Consider the following 17,901-nt stretch of genomic DNA (forward strand, 5'->3'; position numbering starts at 1 on the left):
CCTGAGGAACAGGGCAAAGAGCTTAAGGCCTTGACCTGGCCTCCAAATTCCCCAGATCCAAATCCAATCGAGCATCCTTTGGACATGCTGATACGTCATGTCGCAACCCACAGGACTCAAAGGGTCTGCAATGACGACCCTGGTGGCAGACACCAAGGGGCATCCCCAGACTTCCTGTGCCCATACCTTGACATGTTGGAGCTATGTCCAATCCGTAGAGGCCCTACCGTAGATGGGCAGTGCGTCTGGGGTGTTGGCACATCCCACAGATGCTCAGTCGAAATGGGAACTGGGGAATTTGGATGCAAGGTCAATGCCTTGAGCTCTTTGTCATGTTCCTTGGGCCATTCCTGAGCAGTTTTTGCAATGTGGCATGGTGCATTGTCCTGCTGAGGGGGCTTCTGCCATTGGGTGTTGTTGCCATGAGATGGTTTGCTTGGTCTGCAACAGTGTCTGGGTGAGTGGAACGTGTCAAGTAGCATTATGTGCAACTGAATATAACTAGGTTTTTGTTGAACAAAGCAAGACATTTGAAAACATTACCTTGGAGTTTAATAGGTATACTTTTGTATTTTCTGACATTTTATAGCTTATTAGTCAATGAAATTAAAGACATTTAAATCTATGGTTAAGGTCAACTAGGAGCCTATTTCCAACGTGACAGTACTTAAGTTGCACTATCAAATAAGAAGAATGTCAACTTCGGCATGCTTTCTGCTATACCTTGCACATTTTCACCCATCTGCAGTGATCTCACCTCTTGAAAGTGACAAACAGTTGCTCTTCTGCACCATGAAGGACAATGTTTATCTTTAAATGCCAAATCAGAGCATGTGATTCTGATTTGCAACACTTGCTCGTCTGATCCAGAGGTCTGATGATTACAACACTTACCATACACACACCACAGGCTACTTTTAGACGAACTGATTAGCTGATAAAACATTCAGCAGGTTAATCAAAGAGGGGAATAATAGTTGGTTGCAGCCTCCCTATAGTCAAGAGTCTTTTAAAGTGTTGTAAGGCAGCGATATGGTTCCTGTTCTTGAGAAACAGCAGTTGAGAGCAGCAGGTAGTGTTTCTAAATGTACTATCTTGACAGATTTTAAAAGATATGGTTAATGACTGTGCGGTTTTTGACAAAGAACTGAGCATTTCCCCAGTGAGCAATTTGGTTTTAGATAACAATCTGCTAACAGCTAACACCAGCTCTGGGCATTGACAAATACACATACTGTATTTGCACACTAGCTAATGCAGCCTGCAGTCTCATGATGTCTGTAACATCGGTTGCTTTGCTCAATTAACTGTCTTTTTCACACTTGACGGTTTGTCAACCTGAGCTGACCTAAATATTACAGCTCCGAGTGGTTTAAAGTTTGGAAACGAAAACACCTTTCAAACTGTCTTTTAGTGAAAAACTTAATTCAATGACCTTCACCTTAATAATCTCAGTCATGCCGGTTGTCAGCCATGACGGCAGCAGAGGGGGGTTGCTTGCATACCATCACTTCCTGTCCCCTTTTCAACCTGCCTGTCCACATCCCCCACTTCCCACACACACACACACACACACACACACACACACACACACACACACACACACACACACACATTCATCAGCATTGCGAAGCTTAATGTCACTGATTCCCATAACTGCAGTCTTGTGACAGACCAGTCTGGTATTACTGCATTACTCACAGCCTCTCTCTCTGTCTCTCCTCTCTTACACACATACACACACACACACACACAAACACAAATCCACTCCAGCACCGTCAGTGGGACTTCACGGGCCCATTGTCCGAATCCCTGACAGTGAATGAGAGCTGTGACATTCAGTCAGCACAAATAACGCCCGGCTGCACGGCGGACCACCTGACAATAGACTCATTTCTTCAGCGCTGTCCAAATGTGAAGGCTGCTCTCTGTCCCTGGGTCGCAGAACTTTTCTACTTCCCCTCATGGTACAGTGAACAAGATACTTCCCTCTTCTCATTACCACAAGCACACTGTTTTACTATGCATACCACAAGCTGAAGCTTTACTCTGACATCTACATGTCTAATTAGGGCTGCTGGATTGTAGCAAAAGTCCTAATTTCGGTCCACACTGACATCGCTACTACTTAAAACTTACTGGGTTTGGAAACATCTTATATTAATTGAACTTTGGACAAAACTTGAGGTGAACTACACAAGCTGTCTCTTCTGGCTGAGACTGAGTTTAGGCTTTTAGGAAGGGACGAAACTGGACCACTGTAAAGGAGAAGTGCGTGCTGGATTTATAACACAAGTTAAAATGAGAGCATCATTGCAAAACATAACTCGGTACAATAATCTCTATTATCTTGTTTCCATAATCATTGGAGATTGGATGCTCTGAATCTAAGCGGCAACTCAATTTATCAGTGGTCATTTTAATTGTCAGGTCTATGAATCAGCTATCACCTCTGGAACCTCCCGTCCGCGACGCGCCCTTGGTTGAGGGCTTGGCTCAGATTCCGGAGTTACTCTCTTATCCTAAAGCCTCCTTAAGGAATTTGATCCCCTTTGATTCGGCGGTGGGAGCCTCTTGCGACCGCATGCCTTTGCTGATGTCGACCCTAGCAGAATTAGAACCCTGGACCTTCTGCATGGAAGATGAGTGCTCTAACCACTACACTAGGGAGGCCCCATTTTGATTGTCTGGTCTATGAAATGTAAATTGTATCCAAACACAATCAGCTTGGTATATACGTAAGACAGAAAATTAAAGAAGGACATATGAAGAGGAGAGAAAGAGGAAGTGATGAGACATGCTGAGTTAACAAGTCTACCACCCATTTTTAGTTTGCTTTCTAAAAAATGCTTCCAAGTCTTCCTGGACACTGCTAGCGCTACCATATTATCAGGCCCAAAAAAGGGCCAGACCTTACATGAACCTGCATAGTTACAGTCCAAGCCCGACCTGAGCCTGAACCACAGCAGGAGTCTTGGGCCTGGGCTTGATTAATAACCACAATGTCTATTTCTACTCGACTGTAAATCATTTGTTACAAGCTCAAGTCAACTAAAGTCTTTTCAGTACAGTAACAGACATCTGACAAAACAGAAAGACTAGCTCTCGATATGGCAACTCGCATTTTTGCGTCAGTGTTTAACTTGAAACTGCTTTAGCCCTTCTGCGTGGAGTGCTCCCTCACAGTCCAAAGACATGCAGATTAGGCTAATTGGTGACTCTAAATCGCCTGTAGGTGTGAATGTGAGTGTGAATGGTTGTCTGTCTCTATGTGTCAGCCCTGTGATAGTCTGGTGACCTGTCCAGGGTGTACCCCCAGGATACATCCTTGACAGCTGAGATAGGCTTCAGCACTGCCGCAACCCCTAACAGGATAAGGGTTATGGAAAATGAATGAATGAATGAACTCTGTTCAACGTTTTTACCGGTTTAAATCACCAGGTTCGAGGCACCCAGTAGCTCACTTGGCATCCTATATACAAAGGCTATGTCCTGGTCGCAATGGAAGCATGTTCGATTTCAACCTGCTGCCCTTTTCTGCATGCCAACCCTTCTCTCTCCCCCCCTTTCACACTAAAAAACTGTCCTAAATAAAAAATAAAGGCAAAAGCCCCCAAAAATCTTTTAAAAATCACCAGGTCTGTTTGTTTTGGAGAGGAGGAGACCTCTGTGGATAACTTGGCTACTGGTAAAAACCTCCTGAACATCTGCATCAGAAATAAAGTGAGCACCTATTAAGTTATCAGAGAAAATAGGTGAGCACACATTAGCACATGCTAGGCTAGCAGTCTGTCTGCAACAAGCCAAATAGCATCAGAGAAACACTGATTTTTATCGTGAAACTGTTTTATGAAGTGTTATTACTGGTTTTAATCACCTGGTCCATTTGTTTCGGAGAGGAAGAGAACTCTGCGGATAATTCTGCTCCCTGTAAAAACCTCCTGAACAATGAAGAGTGAAGGAATTCTTACCAGGAGAAGTTTCAGCTGGTTTCAATCTGCAATCCTCACTGCTAGATGCCACTAAATCCCCCCAAATCTTACACACACCGCTCCTTTAAGCCCAGGGAAATTTTGAGAAATTACACCCCAGCCCGAACGCATATAGTCCCTTCAGATTTGAGCCGAGAATCCGAGCTCTAGACACTGCCAGCTAAGCATCTGATATCCAGTGGAGCCTCTGAGTGTACAGTCCTCAAGGAGCCAGTATACGTCATCAAAAGTTCTTGTCGGATGGTCAAACAGCTTCAGAAACCCCCTCCCCACAGACCTTTCCAACACTGTGGGGGCTGCATTCAACAATTTCCCACTTCATGCAGATATCAAAGTCAGACTACAAACTCAGCCTTAACATACCTTCATCTCTTTGTCTCTTTGTCTGTCAAAACTCTAATCCTAAATTTAACCCTAACCTCTCTCGCTTTACAAAGAAAAAAGTCTTAAGACATCACCTCGAGGTGAGAGTTTCAAATCACACACAAACACCCAAAGCAAACCATACTGGAAACTGCATGTTTACTCTGCTGCTATTTACGGAGGGCCTCTTGTGGGTTTATGGAGCATGTAAGAGACATGAGAGACAGAGAAAATGAGGTGTGTGTGTGTGGGTGTGGGTGGGGGGGTGGGTGGGGGTATTGTGATTACTCACCCTGACAAAGTTATCCGGGAACAGGCCCCTGCGTCCGCCCAGCTCGCCCTCCCACCAGCCTCCATCATCCCGCCGTATGTTCACGATGATGTCGCCCACCGTCAGGCTCAACTCATCGTCCTGCTGAGCCTCATAGTCAAACTCCACCACTGCCTCCACTGGGGACAGAGAGACATGGAGGAGGAGAAAAAAGAGAGTGAGTGTGTTGACAATAAACTGCAATAAAAAGGTCAAAACACTGCAGAGGTGTCACATTGATCTATATTTACTCTCTGGCACAGCGCTTTTGAATTTGATGATTCTGCTGGTTTTATTTATTGATTCGAAACTAAGTGACAGATAAACAATAACACATATACAGTGTATAAACGCACACACACAGCTAAGCACACACAATCCTTCTACAATGATGGAATTTTGCATTAAAATGCCATTAACTCTGGCCCGCTACACTGCAGAGATAAAGTATTTAATTCCTCTTTGGTGCAGCTCCAATTCTGATGTTTCTTTTCCAAAAAAAACCATCTGAATCTCAAGCACACACAAACAAATACAGGCCAGAATCCTTAAAAGAGGAGGTGGGATTACCTGTGCTGTCATAACTCGGGTGATTAATTCAGCATCATGTACCTTTCTGCTACACTAATTCCATCAGTACAATGATTAAGACTCAATATTTGGCTGCACAGAGTTTCGCTTTCAAACAGGGAAACTGTTCTCACTCCCTAATTAAAATGTGTCCCATGCAGTGAAAGTTATGTTTACTTTCAGTGTTTGTCATTTCCATATTCATAAAAACAGACTATCAAGAAGAATGACAGTATCAGTGGCTTCAGCCAGTCACGCAAAACAAAATCTGTTTACATTCAAGTGACAAATGCCTCTGGTGGATAAACTCAGCAGTTATAAGGGGAGCAACCAATGAAATCATGTGACGTTACAGTACAACAAAGTCTGGATACTGCTGTTTGTTTCACATTTCTAATCGGCACTCAGCAGGAGTTTATTTGACCACCATGACCATCCCATAACCTTAACCAAGTGTTATTATTGTAATCATGATGCCAAAGCCTTAACCTTAATGAAGTAATCATTTAAACCCAAACCACCATATTTCCTACCCTGAAAATCCAGAGTTCTCGTGAGAGCACAGTTTGAATTTGCTCAGCGAGTCACTCTGGCAATCAGTAATGATGCTCATTACCTATGCCCATGAAACCGAGCTGCACCAATCACATCGGTGTATCTGATATAGGCGGGCCAGAGGCGAGCTAAACAGATGACGACAGCGATGCGACGACGAAATCCGGAATCAGTCAGTAAACATTGCAAGATGGCTACAGCTGAACACCAGTTGTTTGAAACGGCTTTGGCCGCTACAATGAACGAGTTGGACTTGGCTTTTTCTCTAAAAGAGGAACAGAAGACGGCGCTCGAGTCTTTTCTTTGCAAGAAGGACGTTTTTGCTGTTTTGCCGACCGGATACGGCAAGAGTCTAATCTACCACTGGTAGCGCTCTGGATACGTCACCCCGTGTATTGTTCTGATTGGTCGTAGTGTTATCCAGTTGTGTGCAGTGATATTTTCAAATGCATGCTGGGTGCCGACCCTCGAGTTGGGCCATTTTCATTACTCATGGCCAGACCCTAAATCTTTCTAGATTTGGGTCTGGATTTCCAGGCTACATGTTTCCCTTCACCCTAACCAAACATTAACCATAGTTCAACAGTGATTTGTAGCGCATATGGAAGGAACTTATAAATGATGATGTCCTGATGATAGGGCATCAGATCAGAAACTATCCTATGTAACGTTCTGCACGATGACGTATTTTGTCATTTGTCATTTGTGAAGACCTGTTGCAGAAAACCAGATTTTGTAAAGTATAAAATTCTGCACTGTTTGCATCCACGTTTAACCTTCAGTCTCATTTTTCCTTGCTTTTGTTAGCAAAATGCTACCACAACAAACTGTCGATTTGTGTGAAACTTCTGGCCTCATGACTGTGAATCGTGTTGTGCTTATCACGTGCAAGTTCATCCTTGAGAGCATGCACAATACAAAAGCAAATGTGCACAAAGCTACATTGTGCTACTAGTGGTCAAAAGCTCTTTAAGAATACCTTTCATTATAGTTACTTTTGCTTTGCTGTTCTTTCAGCCTACTGTCAATCAAACTCACCTTGCATACAAGGTCATGTTTTTTCTTATTGTTACACATTCCAGTGCAATGAAATGATGAAACTCTTAAGCTTCAGAAAGGCTTCAGAGTCACATAAAGTAGACAATGAAGAGAAAATAGTGATAAAGAGTACATGGTTGCTGCACAAGGCTGTACACAAGTTGAACCATCTCAGTTAAAAGTAACATAGACCCCCTTTACACCTTACTGTGATCAGACTGCAATAGAGAGATAGTGCTTGACCATATGACTCTAAAGGTGTTATTGCACCCAAAACGCAGCTTTGGACGGCTTGTGATCGGATCGGCCAAACCGCCTGTGGAGGTGGCCAGGGACGCATTGTGATCAAATTGAACACAACTGTAAATGCACCTGAATTTTTAATCCAAATACAACAACTACGTGGGCGGAAATAACTAAACATGTAAGTTTGTTCCAAACCAGCGAGGTAGCAGCCAGACCGAAAGAATGATGTCATGGATACAGGTGGCAAAATGAGATTCCTCCGTGGGGTAGCCTGGCCTCAGCCTTTGAGACTGGGTAAGGAGCTTGGACATCTGAAATAGAGTCGCTGCTCCTTGCCGTCGAAAGGGGTCAGTCGAGGTGATTTGGGCATCTGATCAGGATGCCTACTGGGTGCCTCCCGTTGGCAATAGTATGTCTCTGCAGACCCGGAGACTGCAGAGTCAGACCCGCAGTTCTGGACCCGCAGTTCTAGACCCCTTGTTTTTCGTCCCCTACTGGACGGCTGTATAACTGCAACTAAATCAGCATCTCACCCAAACACCACTGCTTGAAAGAAGTTGGACTTTTAATGCTTTACTACAATTTACAGTTTTAAAATTTTATTACACCCGAATAAAAATACCAAGATTTAATTGTTGATTTATGCCTGGGTGCTGTTCTGCATCATTATTGTTTGCTGGTTGTTCTGTATGGTTTGATCCAACTATTTTAGTTCTTTATTTCTTAATATTCATCAGACTGCTCTGACTAGCACGCCAAAAACTTGCACTGCATTGATCAAACCCGCTACAACATATAATAGGAAGTGTCTGGTCTTGGGTGTCCAGTGCTCACTTTTGTTGTGGGAATTTGAAACAAAGGCTGTGAAATACTGAAATGGTTTGAAATGTTTTATTGTGTGCAGTGGTTGCATCACACATCAGGGAGATCTGCAGAGGAAAAAAAAGAAATAAAACATATCACAAAATTGAAAACAGAAACTCTTAAAAAAATTAAATACCTATCACAGTCTACACTGAAATACTGAAGATTCTGGAGCATAGCAAATACATTATTATGTCAACATATTAACAATAGTGCCCCTTCCTTCCTCATCTGCCCTTCGATCCTCCACAAAACTCCTCCACTTCACTGTGGTTTCCCCTTTCTGGATTGTTATGTGCACCTTAAAAAGAGAGTCCCTAATTATTCAAAGTTAAGATTTTTCAACTGTTTTACACACATAAACAAGGCCAAAACCTAATAATAGACAAAAATACATTTCTGATCATCTGCGCCGGATGAGCTTAATTTCTATCCACAAAATCTCTAAATATATTCTATAGAGTAATATTAGTGTAGTGATATAAACACACGTGATATATAATATTATGAATAATAAAGGAAAAACGTGTGTAGGTGTATTACATGATATACATGAATACAAAATTAAGTTTTAGCATAAAGTACACTAATTGCCAATATGTGAACAGTTTCATGCTTGTATGAAAACGACGGAGCCTTCTGTCCGTGCTCTGCGTTCATTTCGTCCGTATTTCTGCACGTTTCCATAAAGCTTACGGATACAGGCCAAATGGAGCAGTATCACCGGGAACCGTGGGGGCAGTGTTGCTGTCACTACACCATACGTAGCTCTAGTGAGACACGAAGAAGAAATAACAATTCAATTTCTCTCATCGGCAGTACTAGAGAAAATAATTCTCCGTTCTCCAGTCATGATGTATTTAACAGCCTCACCGACCACCGCCTCCTACAAGGCTGCCTCTGTTTTTGTCTTTTATTCAAGAGGTACATTATCAATATCTCCTCCACAGTCGCCATGTTTGTTTTTGAGTTTGTTGTTGTCATAAACTTTTGACGCTGGGCTGCCCCCTGGTGGATATATTGGTTAACATCCATGCCAACGCAAAGGACGCATGGAAGTATGTGGGCAGTGACGGTAACATTGTTTGAAACACTGACAAGTTTGTTGTTGTCATAAACTTTTGAAGCTGGGCTGCCCCCTGGTGGATATATTGGTTAACATCCATGCCAACGCAAAGGACGCATGGAAGTATGTGGGCAGTGACGGTAACATTGTTTGAAACACTGACAAGTTTGTTGTTGTCATAAACTTTTGAAGCTGGGCTGCCCCCTGGTGGATATATTGGTTAACATCCATGCCAACGTAAAGAACGCATGGAAGTATGTGGGCAGTGACGGTAACATTGTTTGATACAGACGTATACATTTTCGTACGTAAAGGGAGCATAAATGAGCCTTAAGTGGATGGATGGATGGATGGATGGATGGATGGATGGATGGACAGTTAGCGAGCTAAGCTACAAGCAAGATAGTGGCAAGACAGCTTATGGATATGGACAGTCATGCATGGAGTAAAGACGAGATCAGGTGTCTGCTCTAATTTTGGTCCGACGAAAGTATACAAGCAAAGTCTTGGCATGAATTAAGAAATGGCCTAACAAATGGTAGAGAAAGGCTACAACCAGTCCTAGCGATAGGAGTGAGGTTGGGTTCTTTTAGCTGGACAGAGAGATCAGATCTCAACTAGATCTCAATGTGCATACTGGATCTACCAGAAAATACAGGAATCAAGTCGTTTGAGCATGAAGGAAGAGTTTCAAATATATGTGCAGGAAGTGTTGAGTTTCATTAACAGTAGCTCAACACTGTTTAAAAGATGGCAAAGTAGATGTGATTTTATGATGTGGAATTAAGAGATAGATTGAAAAAACAGTTTTCTCTGTTGTGAAAATGTACATTATGCTGAATTTACTATAAAGACAACAGGTAAACAGAAAACAGGTAGGCTATACAGTATGCCTCCCTGAAATTTGGTAAAATATAAAAACTATCTCAAAATGTCATAAACAGCAACTCATACACTCACACACACATGAAAGCACCTTGTGACTACTTGTGCAGCTGCTAATACTTGTAAAAATGTACTGAATGTGTCATATCACATATAGCTTTCTTAACTCTAACACTCTAACCCTTCACACACACACACACTGGCCACAGAGGCCTTATCCTTGTCTAAACTGCGTGGGCTGCTAAAGGGGGTGTGAGGCGGGGGAGTTTCAGGGGTGGGGTAACCATGGGAACAACAGTATAAAGGGGTAGCTATGACTCAGACACACTGGCTTCCTCCCCAAAATGATCTCTCCCTTACACACATATATGTATAGCATAACATGCACATACAGTCACAGGTTTTAAAACACTAACGCAGCAACGGGCAAACACCCAAAATGATGACACCGACCACAACCAACCACACTTCTTGCGTAAGTCATAGTGTTAAAGTGGAAGGTCAGGGCGTCACTGTGCATTTACAACAGGAGGAGAACTTCTGCAAGACATCAGTAGTGAGCAGACAAAGCAGACGACTATAGTCCAAGTCGGCCTGGTGCTCAGATGGGAAGGAGGATATGATTCTGGCTTGAGATAACTACGAGAGATTAGCCGCAGATGAGACAGCGACGTGGCACAAATGCCATTTTCTTTTTTTTTTTAGCTCTCAGTTGTGATGTTTCTGAGGAAGTGTCACATATCACCAGAGTGGAAGTGACAGGTTCTTCAGTAAGGAGAAGTATGTACAGTGAATTGATAGTTTGTGGCAGTTGTCTTGCAAACCGCATTACAGTACATCTGAGTGGCAGAACAGGACAACACACTGCAGTCCACCCACCCATCCACGTCAGTCAGAAGCACATACACTACTGAAGGAGCCGACAGCTTGTGGCTCTGCACAGAACGCACATCACCGAGTGCAAAGACGGGTGCAAGTTTAAAGTGACACAAAGTTAACGCCAAACAGGCTCTGCAGAGGAGCTAAGTCTGGTGTGAGGCAATGCAGAAAGAGTAGAAACTGAGCCGTGCAATGGATGTTCACTGGGTATGATTTTACAAAGCAAACAGCCTTTATTTACTGATATGATGTACAACACAGCATGATGGAATAGCTGCAAACCCACAAATGCACCAAGGACATTTTAAGGTAACGTAATGCTCTGCAAAGCAATATGACAGCCACAGCCAAGCAAAGTCATTCCAACGAAAAACAGAAATGTTGCATGAATTAAATGATAATCAAGCAATTAATATTCAACGATAAAAGTGGTGAATTCTATATTTTCATTATTGTCGATAAATCCCATGAAACAAGGGTTTCCAAACCCTGACACCTCCATTATTGTCCAAAAACTATTAAAGAAAACACTTAAATGTCCTGTTGCACTGGGTGACATGCTCCTTCATTATCATGAACATACACAAACACACACACACACACACACACACACATGCACTGTAGTTTATTTTGACTCAATCCCATATGCACTGTCCTGCTGCTGTAAATACACACTCGAGCACCACATACGCAGCTGAAATTAGCCTCCAACAACATACATTATTAACTCCTGTGTGAGTAACGTTTTCCAAAAAAGCAGGTCACTCATACATGTAGACCTCATTTGCACCTGGTGTAAACACGTCTTTAGCAAAGGATACTTAGTAGAGCCCATACAGTAGCAGTGTTGTCCTTGGACGAACAAGCACTACATTGCATGCAGAATAAAGACAACAATAATGCTAGCAGAGGGCCATGATCAGAGATATTATAGAGAGATAGAGATAATATTTTAAGCAGAGTGGTGACCAGGCAATAACGTTACACTTGCATATCAAAGGTAATCTGTGCAGCTCAGGAAGCTAGGCTAACCCTAACCCCTACTTACATTTCAGGCACTCTACTCCACAGTGCTACATGTAGCTACATGCTAACATCAGGAAAACACGTAATCTTGGCCGCCGATGTTGTTCATTTCTCCCTGATTTCAGATCATATTCCTGCTGGAGCATGTCCAGCTGCGGAGATTCTGGTCTTCATGGTAGACAGTGCTGCTATGCTCCTTTACAGCCATTCCTCCAACTGCAAGTACACTGCTACATGTAGCTACATGCTAACACCAGGGAAGCATGCAGTCTTGGTTGCCGATGTTGTCAGTTTCTCCCAGTTTTCTAATCATATTCCTGTTGGAACATGTCCAGTTGTGAGGGTTTTGGTTTAGAAACTTTTATTGGTGATTTTACACAATAGATAATGCCGCTACACTCCATTAAAGTCATTCCCCATCTGCAATGATGGTGCATACACAATGAGATAAGGAAGGCCCGGAAATGCTGACCAATCAGAGCAGACTGGGCTTTTTCAGTGAGGGGCTTAAAGAGACAGGCACTAATACTGAGTGTTTTGAACATTAAATTATGTAAATATGTTCTATTCGAAACCAAAAGTACCTATGAACGTGAGCATAATAGCCCCCCTTTAAAGCACATTACTTTGGCTTTTGGGTAGGTGTTATTCGCATTTTTTCAGTTCTTAATGTCTTTTTATTGACTAAATGATTAATAGGGAAAATGATTTAATTGCAGCGCCACTTGCACACATCTAAACACTTGTGTTGGGGATGATACATCATTTGTGTGTGAAAGGCTAAAAATGACAGAGAGGAGCCCTTAAGAGGACATGAGACCGAATTTCTGAAAGCCAGCAGACAAAACAAAACTCCCACTCAAGTGGTCAAGCAACGCACTCACATTCAGGAACCGAGATAGGTCTGTGGTGTCCTCTGAACAGCTGCAGTCAGTTTAGATAAGAAGAACCTGCACATACAAACACACTGAACTCTGCAAAGCCATGCTGACATTTCACTGGTTCACAGCAGACCTGTGTTTAGTTGTGGGTATGTTTCACTGCTGACGCTGATGATGTCAAGAGCAGCTGTGTGTTTTCAGTCTGTAAAACATTCACGCTGGACTGAGGCCCACTGGGAGTCAAAGCCACCCACTCCAACTGTGGATCAGATCACAGACTTCAGCAAATTCTCCCACATTAAAAGGAAAATTCCAACTATTCTCTGCTAAACTCATCATTCTGTTGCATTGCAGGAAGCTGTTTTGTGACAAAGTGTTTGCACTCCGTCAACCTGCATTGAATATTTCTAATCCTCAGCACTCCCATTCCCAGAATGCCTTTTGACAACCCCCAGATAAGACCTCTGTGCATTCATCTTTGTGTTTTGAATGTAAGTGGAAGGAGACACAGCAACAGCGAAAGCAACAGCACAGCAAAAGCAAGAAAGACAGTAAGAGTTTTCAGTTCTGGCTGAGGAAACTGAAACTCGTCTTTTGGTCACAGTATATTCCTTTCTATTACGACTTACTACAGTAGCGAGAACAAGCTCCTTTAACATTGTGTCTATCTGTATAACTGTTAAATCTTCAACTCTGAATAACTCAAGGTCACACTTATAGACAAAGTTGACACTTCTTTCTCCTTGAAAACTGCAGCAACAGTAGGTTTTGTCTTCATTTTGTATGTTATCTATTGGAACAAGCAAAGAAATAACCAAAATAACAAAAAGGCACCCAAGGATGCGAGATGCATCTCCACAAGCTGCTTATAATAATGACTTTTCAGGGCGGTGTGATGTAAAAAAGCATTAAAAAAGGACATCTTTGAATTTGCTGTCTTGCACAACATCTAAACACACTCAGTGGCCACTTTATTAGGTACACCAATACAATCTAATGCAATCCAATACAACTGTTTCGTAGTAAAGTCTACCTTTATGATGCCTGTAATGGTTTTTATGTTAATTCAGTTGTCTGTTTAAGCACTGAGGTCATAGTTAGTAGTGTTGTTGTACTGGACTGCATTGCATTAAGAGGTGTTTCAAAACAAAACATAATCTAGTCCAGTACAACGCCATCTTTAACTGAAACCCCAGTAACAAACATACTTCTGACAATATCACCAACAACCTAGTCTCTATATACAGACTCTACATTCAGTGAATGTAGAGTCTGTAGACAAACCCCGGAGATCTTGCCTCCGGAAGAAGAGCAGAAGAGCCCTGGTTTCTGGTTGTAGGCTGTTTGTAGTCTGCGTGATATTGACCAATCATGTTTAAGCCGGCTGCAGTTGTTGCCAGGTTAAATGGTCCGTGCGGTGAACTAACGAGGCGGGACATAATTGGCGTCACTGCAAACTCTGAATCCATCGCAATGGTTCAGCATATTTACTTATATATAAACGGAAGTCGGAAACGGAAATTCGCCTCCTCCGCCCCAAATCAAACCGGAATGCCAAAAAATCAGGGGTCTGCCCCCAGAGGCTGTATCGCCATCTGCTGGAAGTCAGACACCGAATACAGCCGATGGGTTCTGAGAATGCCAACAACCAAACATTATAAACTTTGGAAAGGAACTTGTACTGAAGCTGTTTTGTTTAATTAAAAGAGAAAAGTAAAAGTAGGAGATTGTACAGGTGTACCTCATAAAGTAGCCACTAGGGGAAGAGCTTGAATAATAAGTTAAATGGACAGTTCACCCCAAAACCAAAAATACATATCACTCCTCTTATCTGTAGTGCTTTTTATGAATCTAGATTGTTTTGGTGTGAGTTGCCGAGTGTTGGAGATATCAGCCATAGAGATGTCTGCTTTCTCTCCAATATATTGGAAGTACTGTATATGGCACTCAGCTTGTGATGCTCAAAGTGCCAAAAAAATACATTTGAAAAACTCCACAGCTATGTCTCTGTCATGAGCACGAGCCTCTCATCCATGAGTAGATGCACCCTTCCTTCTGTATAGTGACACTGTTGGTGGGTATTTGGTAAAAAGAAAATAGTTCCTGCATTAAACTGCTGACAATGCGCTGTGTCGATTATCTTGCGTAACCAGGTCATGATTTCTCGAAAGAGACATTGCTGCCAAGAGTTTCTGAGAAATTTGTTTGAGTGCCATCTAGGTCCATTATACTGGAGAGAAGGCAGACATCTCTACGGCCGATATCTCCATCACTCAGCACCTCACACCAAAACAATCACTACTGACAAACAGCACTACAGGTAAAAGAAAAAATATGTATTTCTGATTTGGAGGTGAACTGTCCCTTTAAAAAAAAGGACAGTAGTAGGACACTTGGCAACTTATCCCTCTTGTACAAATGTCATGGACAGATTAACCCACTTGGGGGCCCCCATGGACACCCCCACAACCACCACCACCATCCTTCTGGGCACTGTGCATGCATCCTGTAACCTTTTAGATTCATACGGAGATATGCACGGTGGCATATGAAGATATAAAAACTACTTTTAGGTTCAGCTTATATGCAGGAACTGTTTGAAGGCCCTTGTAATTTCCATTTTGGCTGATACTGTAATTAGTGGTGCATATTACAGCCAATTTTGCAATTAATTAAACGACCACAGCGCACACACACACACACTCACACACAGTGAATATGGTCTCAGCCCTTAGGGGAATTGCCCACATTTCCCAGTTGGTCATCCAGCCTTGACGGTTGAATCTAACTGTGTCTGTGAGTGTTTCCCTTGGGGATAGCTGTGCATTGTTTGTTTACATGAGGCAGAGACAGAGGTTCATTAGAAAGCATGCAAGCAGAATAGAGAAGAAGTATTTTTGGACATGGGCTGCAACTAATGACTATCTTCGACATTCACTTGATCAATCAGGCTTTTGTTTACAAAGTGCCAAGTGCTCATTTGCAGCACAGTGCCAGGTTAACCACAGGAATGTCTTGTAGATGCAGCACATACACTGAAAAGTAGCATGAAAAGAAAAAGGAAGTGCCACTTCCAGCCCTGCATGACTCCTCTATATGCTCATAACTGCTAACTCCTCCACCAAACCCGCCGCAATCGATTAATTTCCATGCATTGTGTGCAACAGCGCAGTGCTGTGGGAAATGATGGCGATGATGAGAGGAATGTCACAGCCAGGCCTGTTTCATGCACGGAGACGGGGAGCCGGAGAGAGTCAAACACTGTGCAACACAATGGGCAGACAGACAGAGAGTGAATGTAAACGTGTCAACATCTGCAACTCATCAATGTGACCCGCTGCTTTTCCTGAAAACGCACCCGCACGGCCGCGCTGCCGCACACCCACGCGTCGCAGCTTTCTAATCATGAATAAAGCAACGGAAACGCTGAGAAACGCCAGAGCCCGTGCGGTCACTTACAAACAGCTCGGCTATGTATGAAGCGACGTCAGTGGAGGTGAGGTGGGGAGGAGAGGAGAGGAGAGGAAAGGAGAGAGGAGAGGGGGAGGAAGGAGAGAGGCTGAACCCTGCGCGCATCTGGACCGGGCGTTTATTCCTGCCCATCCAGATGCGCAGAGGCGCTGGAGGCTATTTTTGGGCATTCTGTAAATTAGAAGCAGAAAAAGGCGTTGCATCTCACCCATTTATGTGTCCCGGTGTGCTGGTAGTGCTCCTGTAGGTTAGTTGGTGACGGGAAAGGTGGCTGTGTGAGGTTTGTGCCGGACCGAGCCCCAGCCTCCTGCTCGTACTATAGATCCGCTACCGCCGCGCTGAAACGGGAGGAGCGTCTGATGAAACCATATTCCTTCCTCTTTTTTTCTCTCCGGTGACACGGCAGAGGAGGCAGAGCGAGGACCCAGAAAACGGAAAAGCGCTGATGAACAAATCTCTCTCTCCCTCTCTCTCTTGCTGCCTTCAAGTGCACCGCGTAAATTCCGACTTCCCAATTTGCGTTTTGCATCACAGCTTGATAACGGGAGCATCGTGACGCAATTTGTTGCACCATGCATGATGCACGCGGAACAGATGGCGGTGACACAAGTCCTCGCAGATCTGTTTACTCACAGTGAGCTGTTTTATAAGGAAAAACTCAACATCCTATTACATGATCATATAATTGGATTACTTTTAAGATTTCCATATTTGATTTTGAAACATATCCATCCTTTATAAACTCCACCTTTTTGTTAATTCTGTCATGTAGACTCAAATCACTTTTGAGGGGGTGGGGACAGCCCACATATTAAAAAAAACTCTTTGGTTTTGTTTGTTTGTTTTTTACGCCTTCTCAACACCTTCATTACTCACACACATCCTCACCAATGTTACTCACTGCTACAACTCACGAACTAATTTAACACTTATTTTGCTTCCTTGATTATATAAATATAATAAACAAATTATTTGATGGTTTTTGCATGTCAATTTCACTTCTTGTCTTGGGCCCACATGGCTATCTTATGACAAATGACATTGCCTAGTAATATGTCAACCCAATCACCAGCGTAAATGTTGGCATTGTACATTTCTGCAAACTACACATATGTTACATCTGTATGTTATAATGCAGCAGATACATGTTTCTTTAAAGAATATTTATTAGATAGGACAGGTTGAGAGTGAAAGGGGGAAAGAGAAGGGACGACTACAGCAAAGGGCCACTGGTCAAATCGAACCCACAGCTGCTGTGGAAAGGTCAGAGCCCTTTGTGGAGGATATACTGTCAGAAATTAAATGTAATAATAATAATTCTATTAGTGTACAAACACCTGAAACTGAGAATGAATTGTAGTATTTTTATTGACTTTGAGTGAGTCAATTATCTTCATACTGAGCAGGTCCTCCTCCACAGAGTCTGCCATTTTGTTTCTACAGTAGTCCAGTATGGACAAACCAAACACTGGTTCTAGATAAGGCTATTTGCATGTTCACGTTGGCCACCATTCTGATACAAACACATGGGAGAAGTTTCAGCCGGTTGCTACTTGACATCACAAAACCCTATACACTAGACCTTTAACGTGTGGTTAGGTTTAGGCACACACACATTGTGGTTATGGTTAGTAAAAGATCACGTTTTGGATTAAAATACCTGCTTTTCATAGTACAGTTCCAGCTAGAAATGCAGTGATGTCTCTGTGAAAACCAATTACTTTTTGTGGCACTATCCTACAGCATGGAAAAATA

The 17,901-nt window shown here is 42.8% G+C and overlaps 1 protein-coding gene across 1 annotated transcript in view; it reads right to left on the reverse strand.

Moving 5' to 3' along the window:
- sh3kbp1 (SH3-domain kinase binding protein 1) overlaps positions 1 to 16,597 on the reverse strand; it is a 53,321-nt gene extending 36,724 nt beyond the window's left edge. The window contains exons 1-2 of the mRNA XM_049564798.1: positions 16,355 to 16,597; positions 4,648 to 4,805 (exon numbers count right to left, since the gene is read on the reverse strand). Of these exons, the coding sequence (XP_049420755.1) occupies positions 4,648 to 4,805; positions 16,355 to 16,358 (162 nt within the window). The 5' untranslated portion in view covers positions 16,359 to 16,597. The remainder of the gene's footprint in view (positions 1 to 4,647; positions 4,806 to 16,354) is intronic.
- Positions 16,598 to 17,901: the final 1,304 nt, after the last annotated feature.

This window comes from Epinephelus fuscoguttatus, linkage group LG21 (genome assembly GCF_011397635.1).
Source record: "Epinephelus fuscoguttatus linkage group LG21, E.fuscoguttatus.final_Chr_v1".
NCBI classification, from domain to species: Eukaryota; Metazoa; Chordata; class Actinopteri; order Perciformes; family Serranidae; genus Epinephelus; species Epinephelus fuscoguttatus.